Here is a 10,700-nt window from a genome sequence, read left to right on the forward strand (position 1 = left end):
TTTTTTGGCGGGGGGTGCGGTGCGCATGCGCACCTGCGCACCAGTTATGTGCAGCCCTGACTATTACAGTATATACAGTAAAACATCGGCAAAGGCACAATGACAAACAGGACAACAACTTAGGAACATTTCGAAATAATGTATTTGTAAAACAAAACAAAGATCTGAGAAAATACAATTACCCACAGAATGTACAAAATAAAATAAGGCATTTGTTTACTAAGATAACAGGTGTGAACAAAATGGTCTATATGGAGCTAATTTCCTGCCATAACTCCACAAACAAACTAAACAGGTTTTACAAATGCCTCATGATTCACTAACAAACACCATCTACAAACTAATGCATTTAGTTTTGCAAAGAAAAAACGTATCTATCAAATAAACACATACCATTTTTCTAATAAATCATGTTTCAGAGACAAATTCAGCATAGGTTTTACAAGTACACACATTTTTTTTACAACTACAACACTTCTTTTTACAAGTACAAAACTTGTTTTTACAACTACAACACTTCTTTTTACAAGTACAAAACTTGTTTTTACAACTACAACACTTTTTTTTACAAGTACAAAACTTTTTCTTCTCACGGCGGAATATTACTGCCTAAAGTCACGTGAGTGAGTCACGTGACTTTTGGCAGTAATATTCCGCCGTGAGAAGAAAAAAATAATCCGTCAGGTTCGGCTCCAGGGGAGGCGCGGTCGGAAAACCAACATCCGTCAAGCCCTCCACTTTAGTGAGGGGGACGAATGAGGACACCGGAGCCTTCAAGCTCCTAGGGGCCGCCGCCGCCGCCGCTCCCTCCTGGTACTTCCGGATGGCCGGGAAGCACGGCCAGACCGGGTCACTCCTGACGGTCTGTACCCGGGAGAAACACTCCTGCCACCGGCAAGAGAGCTCTCCTGAGCCGGGGGAACGAAGAGACCTCTCCAGGCGGCTGCCTTTTTCGATGATCTCCGGCAGTTCCTGCAGGATCCCGCCTATCGACGGCAGAGCCAAGCTGTAGGTCCTGCAGCTGGGCCAGACCGGCACCGGGCTCCATCTCTATCTCCTCCGTCCGGGGGAGAAACGGGATGGGGGAACCACACGGTGATCCGTGGATGGAGGCGGGGTAGGAGTCGTCTGACTCCTGCCCAGCACTCGGATCCAGGAACTCAAGGGCTTGGTCCAGGTCCAGGCCAATCATCCTCCTCGGCCGCAGTAGCGAGAGCGTCCGCTCTTCGCTGTCTGTCGGCCAGAGGGAGACGAGCACAATTAGCACGTGACCATCGCCCGTCTGGCATGAGGAGCAAACTCTAACACAACCCTGTGTACTCATGTTTAAGGATCTTTTTCGAGGGGGCTCTTAAAAGAGCCTTTACTCTTTAGTGTCTCTACAGTGCTTCAGTACCGGGGTGCTGAAGAAAAGAGGGAGCAGATTGTCGGGCCTCCTTCCTATTTATACCGGAAGTGTGTCCGAAGGTGGGGCCCACCTTGCAGGTGGGCGTGGACTACAAGTGTTTTCAGTGCTGCGCGGGTGCGCAGGGGATTACCCAATAGCGATAGCCTTAGAGGGCGAAGCCTATACGAAATAGAATGTCCGGAGGAGTCTCTGGCTCCCGTGAGCTGGGCGCGAGACAAGGTACGTCTGGCGCGTGAGTCAATCAAACTTTCCCAACGTGCCACTCAACCATTTTTGTTTTGTTTTTTTCCTTCAAAACTTTATTGAACAACTATTTCTAACATCAAAGAAAAGGCACATTTTTCAATGTTTTACAACTATGCACATTGAGTTGGTTTTAATACAATTAATTTAAGAAAATGTATCTGCAGTTTACATATATTAAATAAATTCAAACTGGCAGCTCACCAGTTTTCACGTTTTATTAAATTGAACCCCAAAGAGAACAGCAACAGATAAGCTTATCGATACCGTGCTGTCAAGCTGATCCTGAATCAGTTACACAGAAAAACATGATCTCAAAAGTGTCTGCATTTAAAACCATGTGGAAATAAATGATGAACTCAGTCATATGGATCAATAATTTCGATCACTTGAAGTGTTGCATACTTGACTTCTAATTTATCCCATTATTCGTCTGTACAATTAGATTTTTATTTATTTATTTACAGTCAGAGATAAGATTGCAATTTTGTATGATAAAATGGTCAAAAACTGGAACAAAAATAATAAGATATTTGTACCTTGTTTTAATTTTCATAAATACAATACACTTGAGTCCTTGCAGGAGCCAAAGTCTTTGGTTGAGAACCACTAAATTAAACCATTTGATCTGGGAAGGAAAATAAACAATAGACAGTACTGTGTGTGAAATAAAAGCAGATGTCAAATTACATAATATTTTGGGTCATGGTAAGTAGAAATCCTGTAGGCAGTATTTAATGGAAAACACAGTTATTGCAGTTCCCACATCTCACCTGCAGGTGTCAGTAAAATGTCATTTAACAGCTGATTTGAATGTTTCTCCATAAAGCAGCTTGGAAATTAAATTGTAGAATTAGATGTCGCCCGACAGAAGTTTCATGTATGTTATCTCTGTATCTACATCTATGTCTGCGGCTAGGTTTAAATTATTGTGAGTCCAGCAGGATCTCTAACCGTTTTCATAGTAAAAGCAGGCCGTCTTGCTGCTGCCCGTCTCCCTGGAAGGTTTACTGTTCAGTCTCTGAGGCTCCATGTTCCACTCAGGTGCGGCCTTCGTGGTTGAGTGAGGCTCTCTCCATCCTTCTGTACCAGGGTTTGACCTTGGAGTTCTTCATCATGTCGTCAAACGCCTCCAGGCCCTCCATCACTCTGAGGATGCCGAACACCGCCTGCAGAGGGGGGCAAACGGGGGAAAAGATGAATGACAAGGTGCAGTGAGGTTGTGATGATTATGAAACACCAAAAACCAAACTGCTTGTAAAAATGTCAAGTTTAAGGTGCCAAAAGAAAAGTAATTGGGTAAATAAAACAAGTTTATCCTCTGTATAGGACATCCTAGCTTAATTTCGACCACATTGTTCAGTACTAAATATAGGTATATATTAAGACATTAACTATATTCCTGTTTACATCACAGTTTACTCATTTTTCAGCATGTGTAAACCTGTATACCACAAATTAGGGTGATTACTTATTTGGTGGGTTCTGTTTTTAGAATGTTAATATTTGTACATGTATTATGGTAACTTTTCTTTTGTTAGTAGAAAAATGCCCTACGAGTTTTATAAACGAGACCCCAGGACACTAGACACTCACTAGGTCTGCGAGGTTGGGCTGATCTCCGCCCATGAACTTCCTCTTCTTGCCGATGGCTGCCACCCAGTCGTTGACGGCCTTGTACAGATCCTCCCTGACGTCATCCTGCAGGTTGTGTCTGTTTTGAAATAAAAAAGGAAATTAATCACTATTTTGACATCCAATAAACTACTAAAAGCCGCAACCTGAAACCTTTCCACCTCACAAGGGAGATGCAGTTCCTCATGTTAAAGACTAAGCTCAGTTTCAAAAAGAGCCCCCATTATGCTTTTTGGGGTTTTCCCTTCCCTGTAGTGTGTTTTATAACTTTTTGTGCATGTAAATGGTTTGCGAAGATAAAATCCAAAAGTTCCCCCCCTGCCTGAAACGCCTCCATTGTAGTCCTAAGTTTACTTCCGTAACATAAGGGCATCTCTATGTAATTTCACGCTTCTATTGGCTAGCGCTCCAACACATTGTACGTGATATGCTAAGGGTTGGACATCTCTAAGTGGTTGACCAATCACCACAGAGCCGGCCAGCTAACCAGTAAGAGCAGACGGGGCTCTGGTTTCAGACAGAGGGTGAAAAGAAGTGCTGCAGCACACACAGTATGAGAACAATAAAGAGCTTTTTGAACATTAAAAGGTCACCTATCATGCTAATTCAAGGCAATAGCATAGGTCTCAGATATATAAAAAAATATAGAAAACATGTCTATGAAGTGTTTTGGTCAAAATACCAAACAGATCACCCATTCTAGCCATGCCTCATATCCCTCTATTTCTCTTCCTGTTACAAAAGTGCTGATTCTGGGTATAAAGCTTATTTTTTTTTTAAACTGAAAAAAAATAAATAAGAGGGGGCGGAGCTTATGCCGGCTCATGCGGGACCTGGCAGATACTGTCTAAAATGCTGCGGTGATGAAACGCAAGGATTATTAGATCAAGGATTATTTCTGAAACAGTATGGAGCTCAAAGGCTTTCTCTCTTGCCGGTTATACCACAAGGTGAGTTCCTTTTTATATCCTGCTTCTTACACATGCTCTCTCCAGTACAGCTTAGCTCTGAGTGTTATCCATGCTTGCTAATAGGCGCGTTAACAGCGCAGTACTTTTCCCACTTTAGTTCATCAGCACTCTTTAGTTCTCATGAACTAGTACAGATCGCGTTCACACCGGAATAAGTCCCTGGGGAAGGATTAGGCAAATGAAGCCGCTGACGTCACTTCTTCTTCTTCTGCTTTGGGTTTACTGGCAGGCCGCAAACAACTTCACGGCATATACTGCCGCAGGAAGTCCCCGGCCGGAAGTCCCCGGAGTTGGGGACTGGCTTCAGTAGAAGCTGCTGGGACTCCCAGCAGCTTCTACTGAAGCCTTCAGAGTAAATCGCCAGAATGCCGCCACCTCCTCATCTCCACCGCTCCCATGTTTTATTTTCTGTTGCCATAAGTTAGTCTCTCTGCGTTTGTGCGCTGGGCTAATGCTAATGATGCTAATGCTAATAATGCTAATGCGAGGATAATAAAATGGCGGCTTCACAAAACCTTTTGGGAGTTTTACGGGGCGTGGTTTGCAATCCGCCCAGCCAATCAGACATAGGAACCTTTTTCTCCCACGAAAGTACCTGCTCTCTAGCAGGGACGGAAAAGGGGGTAAAAAGGTTCTCATGAACTAATTTTAGTTCCGGCTCTTTTTGGTGCGAACGCGACATTTCGGAACTATATCGGAACTAAAGTGGGAAAAGTACTGCGGTGTGAACGCGCCTAATGTAAATAAACACTATTACGTCCAACACACGTCCACACAGCAACGTTTCTGATAGTGCCGTGGGTCCGTCATATCTGATGGCAAATGTTGTGTCCCTGACACACCGGGGATACATATTTATGTATAAAAGACATCAAAAAGTGCATTTTACATGATAGGTCCCCTTTAAAGCATGAAAACATGTCACAGTGAGTAGAGGAACAATATACAAACATGAACCTTAAAGGAACATTATAAATCACTTTAAGATGTATTTTCTTGTGTACTCACCGACTTTTCAGCCTTTTTGCGATGATGTACATGGCCGCAGCACCAACATATTTGGCAAAGAAACCTTCCATGGTGCTAAACTTGCCCTCGCGCACAATGTAGTCGAAAGAGGCCATGGCCTCTCCGGTGGTCCGGTACACGTTGGGAGATATAAGATGCACAAGCCATTCATCAGCCCACTTACGCCACTTAATCTCCTCTCTGATAGGGGTAGAAAAGAGACAGTACAGTTCTGACAACAGAGCTGCAATAAGATTTGCATGACATCTAAAATGTGCAACTGTATTATTCTGATGTGGACTAAACGATTGAATATTTGCAGAATAATACAGGACAGATTTCCCTTTCTGTGTGCTTTTAACATTCTCAGAAAGACTACCAGGCCACAGAGTACAACCTTTCAAAATAAGAGTATGCTGATGGTCATAATTAATGACATTATCACCCTTAATTTTGGGCATTTTTTGGTATTGTTGCTACATTCATTTAATATATGATTGCTGCTTTACAACTTTGTAAATACCATTGTTTGTGTGTAGCAAGAGGGAAAGCAACATTTTTAAAGGCTAAACACAAACAAATATGGATCGAAAGAGAATATTTTGTTAGATGTGAATTGAAATTAGTTTTTGACACTGTCGAAAAAAATCCACCACTGAAAAGTATTTATACAAATAGAATACAGAGTTTAAACACAATAAAATAAGCTGCAAAGCATTCCAATGTTAATTTAGAATGCAGCGCTTTATAAATAAAGCTTGGAGTGACTCAATACAGCAGCAGGTCTCACTTCTGCATCCCCTTGTCGGAGTACAGCTCCAGGCTCTCGGCCTCAGTCAGCATCACCCAGTACTTGTTGTTGTACTCCGTCACCTCCTTCCCACGGTCGTTCACAGACTTCATCGCTGGGTAGCACTGCAGGATCTCCATCATGCTTCTCTCCCTGAGGGACAAAAAGACCCCATTGAAAAAAAGACAGTACACCAAAATTACAGAAATATATTTGCTCGCTTTCCTTTATTACTGGGCAATTTATGAAAGGAAACTATTGTTATATTATTGCTTCACCTGCTAATGAGTTTGTTGATTGATCATTTTACATGTTCTAGTCGAAGGTAAGATTTTTTAAATGTCTCTTAACCTAACTACATTCAGTTTAATGTCATGTATGACAAAGAGAAGCCTTAACCTGTTACATTTTAGACACTGTAACCAGCTTATTTCTAACATTTGTGCTTAAAAGATGAACAACACTTTGCCATTTATCTTAAAAGTTGCAGATTAATTTAAAACACACATTTTTGTATAATTCAGGGGCCCTATTATTCTCATTTTCAGGTTGTGTCTCTACTGTGACATGTTTACATGCTGCCCACTGCAATAACTCTGTACAATAAATCACCTCTGGCTGGAAGAGAACTCTCTGCTCCATAGTTTCTCTTGGAATAAAACCACGTTGTACATTTTACTCTATAATCTGTTCAATATTTATACTCCATATTCCATATATTTTGAATATATATATATATTTGTATATATATATATATATATATATATATAATATCTGCATGTATATTTTCTATTTCGACATGTATATTTTATATTTTATTTTCTATTCTTGTATATTTTGTTTGATTGTAAAATGCCTTTTATGCTGCTGTAACAACAATTTCCCAATTTGGGATCAATAAAGTACTATCTATCTATCTATCTTATGTTCCTAAAGCTCTTTATTTTGCTCATACTGCCTGTGCTGCAGCACCTCTTTCACCCTCTGTCTGAAACCAGAGCCCAGTCTGCTCCGATTGGTTAGCTGGCCGGCTCTGTTGTGATTGTTCAACCGCTTAAAGATATCCCGCCCCTTAGCCTATCACGTACAATGTGTTGGAGCGCTAGCCAATAGAAGCCCTATTGTTACATAGTGATGTCATTAGGAAGTGAACACACAAGTTTAACATAGGCGTATCTCAGAAATATATATTTTTAAATATTGCTGAAAATAAAATAAAAACATGTAAAACATATTTTTAGTCGCTTAGCCTTTAACTTGTCACATTATAATAATTATTTCAAAAAGCATACAACATGAAGGAAGCTACAACTTACTTGTTGATTAAATGAGTCCTGAGGGAGCTGATAATGACAGTTGAGTCATTCAGTTGCTGCAACAAAAGAGATGACGATCAGGTTTCTTTGAGAATAACTGCACATTCATGGAGAAATTAATAAATCACCACCAGTTTGATATCTGTATTTCAGCTGACAGCATTTATTATAAAAAATTATATTTTCTGAAAATGTGTGATGTGATCTTAAAGGTCCCATGTCATGCTTTTCCGGTTATTACCCATCCCCTTGTGTGTTATGAAGGTTTTTATGTAAACGGTCTGCAAAGTCACAAACCCTCAAAGTACACCCTGTAGCGAGTAAAACTCTAACACAGAAAAGACCTGTCTATGCTGCCCCAGAACGCCTCGTTGGAGATTTCTCTTTTTCTTCCTGGGTACAGTGACGTGCCCATACCCAAATGGACCCATTGGTCCAAATGGACCAATCCGTGGAGCCGTTACGTCCGCGGAGCCGTTAGGTTAAGTCTGTGGATTGGTCCTCACACACACACACACACACACACAATCTTTTCTCAGCTGCAGCTCCGCCGATTTCTCCTCCTTGAGACGGCGGGACGCGGCGAGGCTGTGAGTCTGTGTGTGAGCACACACACAAACTCCCAGCCAGGCTGCTGGTGTGTGTGTGCTCGGGCTGGTTTCGGGCCGGGTTTCGCTGTGTCTCGCAGACGGCCACTGGGCTCACAGGGAGGGGGGGGCAGGAGCTCCAACAAGCCGTTTAGGACAGAGAGTGAATACACGTACTATACAGAGATGCTGTATGAGAAACCAATGTGAGTTTGGAAAATTGCACAATATAAATCTATTCTAGTATACCTCAACAATGGAATTATGATCAGTAGAAATGGCCATGACATGGGACCTGAAGTGTTTTTATAGTATCTGAGGTGAGGGGAACAAAAATAATTCCTAGTGTCTTACCACTTCGCCGTCCACCATCAGGATGGGCACTTTTCTGTAGTCTGACCACTTGATCTCCTTCCTCATCACCGGGTTCACCTCCACAATCTCGTACGGCAGCCCATGGTAGTCCAGGAAGGCTCGCACTTTGCTGCAGAACGGGCAGGTCTTGTACTGGTACAGGATCAACTTCAGACCTCCTCCTGAGACCTGCAGCGAGGAGAGAGGATCCACCATCAAAACTTCTTCATAATACATTATACTGCACTAAGCTATACTAATTTATGTTAAGATGTTATACAATATTATTTACATTTTTTTAAATGGTATATTACTGTTACTATACTATACTTCACCTTAAGTTGTGTTGGAATACAACTAAATGTAGTATTAGGTGGAATTGAATTGAAGTACTCAGGTAAAGTACCTCAACATTCTAGCACTGCACTGGTTACTAGAAAAGCAGTCGAATGTCAAAACAATAAAGCGTCACATTTCACTCCGAGAGGTAACGTTAGGTGGTTATTGTAGTATTACATTGAAATAATCAAGTATACAATTATGTACATGAACTTAGTTCCGGCTGTGACCCTGTCTGATGACATTAAGTTAGGTAACAATGAAAAAACAGCCTCCAGAGATCAGGGGGACTCTGACAGTGTGACCGCGTTAGAAGCTCAGGTGACCGGACTCACTTTGGTCTCCTCCTCGGCCAGCAACCTGAACTTCCCAGTGTGGTATAAACCCAGCCCGGCACCGACCAGCACGGCACAGCCCAGCACCCTGCCGCCGCCTCCAGCTCTCCCTGTCCGCAGAGAGGACAGCAGCTTGGAGCGGTACCCGGTCCCGCCGGTACCAAATGCCCTCCTGGCCCCAAGTGTGCTCACATTCCCCAACAGGTAGGAGGAGATGATACCGGGCCGGCGTGCTGGTGGAGACTCCAAAATACTCCAACCGACCTTACAGAGGGTCCTGCTACAGGCGGCCGCCATGTTGGTTTACATAAAATCCCAGAGTGCACCACGAGGAAGAAGAAATCTAGATTGTGTTGCCCTCAACTGAGACTGTCAGGCTGTATTGAAAATCTGAGACAAGACGGATAATTATGATTTGTCACCAAAAGTCAAACAAATAAAATGCAGTGAGTAAAAAGGGCAAAAATTACACAAACATAAATCACTGATTTTCTTTTTTAAAACATGGGGTATTCAGAATACAACATCTTATCAAATAAAACTAATCGCAACGTAAAATCAAAGCCATTAAAATCATTTCCGACATCAAGATGCAACTTTAAGATAATATGAGATGAATAAATATTCCCTGTAGGGACATTCGTGTCAGAACTACTAGTTTCGAAGGTCTATTGTTATTTATGGGCAAATTATGAATTTGTCATATATGTTTGAAAAATAAAATATAAACTGAATTGAAAGTGTATATATTTTATTTGTATTTTACTCATTTCTTTTTTGGGAATTCATGTGTCATTGTTAAACATTCGTAATGCTTCTTTAGTATGCATTTGTCTTTATTATATAGTAGTTATATGTATTTTGGTTGTATTAGTTTGATATTCAAATGTTGTATTACTGTACTTCAATATTTAAATTCTATATTTTTTAGGATCTAAAGTTTGTTGGTGAAATGGAATTGAGGTGTGTTCAGGTTCAAGAGTGTCTGTTTCGCCAGTCGCTCTTAATAGGTCGCTAGAGATGGTGCGTTCACGAGCGTCGTTCTTCTGAGATGCTCTTCTTCTCTCCCCGACCGCAGCAACAGCAGCAGCGTCTTGTCTTTCAGTGAAAGCGGAGATTCCTTCTCAGCTGCAGCATCCATTTAAGCATCCGTGTTACAGTGGTCAAATCAGTCACATCTTCCCCGGGACTGACCACTCCTCACTGGGATGTCGTCGTCGAGCAACGGGGCGCGGATTTAGTCGTGAGAGCCGATGATAGACGTGACTCCTCGGTTGTGTTTTTGAGTGGAGGCAGGCAAAGGAGCGCCGATGGATGAAGGCAGCAGGAGGAGACAAATAAAAAATTGATAATCGCTGAGGTTTAGCTGGCTAGCACGCTAACATTAGCTAGCCCACAGCTAACTAGCCCTTGGTTGTTTTCCCCCCCTCCCCGTTCACTTACCGATGTGGTGTTTTTCCTCCATGAATAAACACCCCTTAATTTCTTTTTATATGGATGTCGAGACATGCTGGAGCCAGTGAAGACATTTTCTCTCAAGGATAAAGCACACTAGCTGTCTACTAGTCTCCTCAGCGTCAAAGCTAGTTAGCCTCAAAACCATTATTTTTTATTATTATTATTTATACATTTGTTCTCCCTTATCCGTGAAGAACAAGATGCCGACAGAAAAGGTCTGAACTCGCATGGACAAACACTCCATGAAGGTCATGAT

General features: G+C 42.0%; 1 protein-coding gene across 1 annotated transcript; it reads right to left on the minus strand.

Annotated features, from left to right (window-relative positions):
- Nucleotides 1-2,176: 2,176 nt before the first annotated feature.
- ptgesl (prostaglandin E synthase 2-like) lies at nucleotides 2,177-9,299 on the minus strand. The gene is made up of 7 exons (XM_034117517.1): nucleotides 8,987-9,299; nucleotides 8,313-8,501; nucleotides 7,372-7,427; nucleotides 6,056-6,208; nucleotides 5,266-5,466; nucleotides 3,248-3,365; nucleotides 2,177-2,820 (listed from the first exon to the last, which is right to left on the minus strand). Exons 1-7 carry the CDS (start codon nucleotides 9,281-9,283, stop codon nucleotides 2,692-2,694), a joined length of 1,143 nt encoding a protein of 380 aa, XP_033973408.1. The 5' UTR covers nucleotides 9,284-9,299; the 3' UTR covers nucleotides 2,177-2,691.
- Nucleotides 9,300-10,700: the final 1,401 nt, after the last annotated feature.

The sequence above is a fragment of the Trematomus bernacchii genome, unplaced genomic scaffold (assembly GCF_902827165.1).
Source record: "Trematomus bernacchii unplaced genomic scaffold, fTreBer1.1, whole genome shotgun sequence".
NCBI lineage: Eukaryota > Metazoa > Chordata > Actinopteri > Perciformes > Nototheniidae > Trematomus > Trematomus bernacchii.

Excerpts from the sequence above, each read along its gene's own strand:
- ptgesl (XM_034117517.1), bottom strand. The coding sequence starts at position 9,283 with ATGGCGGCCGCCTGTAGCAGGACCCTCTGTAAGGTCGGTTGGAGTATT. Across the intron at positions 7,428-8,312 it reads TGATGGTGGACGGCGAAGTG|CAACTGAATGACTCAACTGT; the intron begins GTAAGACACTAG and ends CTTTTGTTGCAG. Across the intron at positions 6,209-7,371 it reads AGGACTCATTTAATCAACAA|GGAGAGAAGCATGATGGAGA; the intron begins GTAAGTTGTAGC and ends TTTGTCCCTCAG.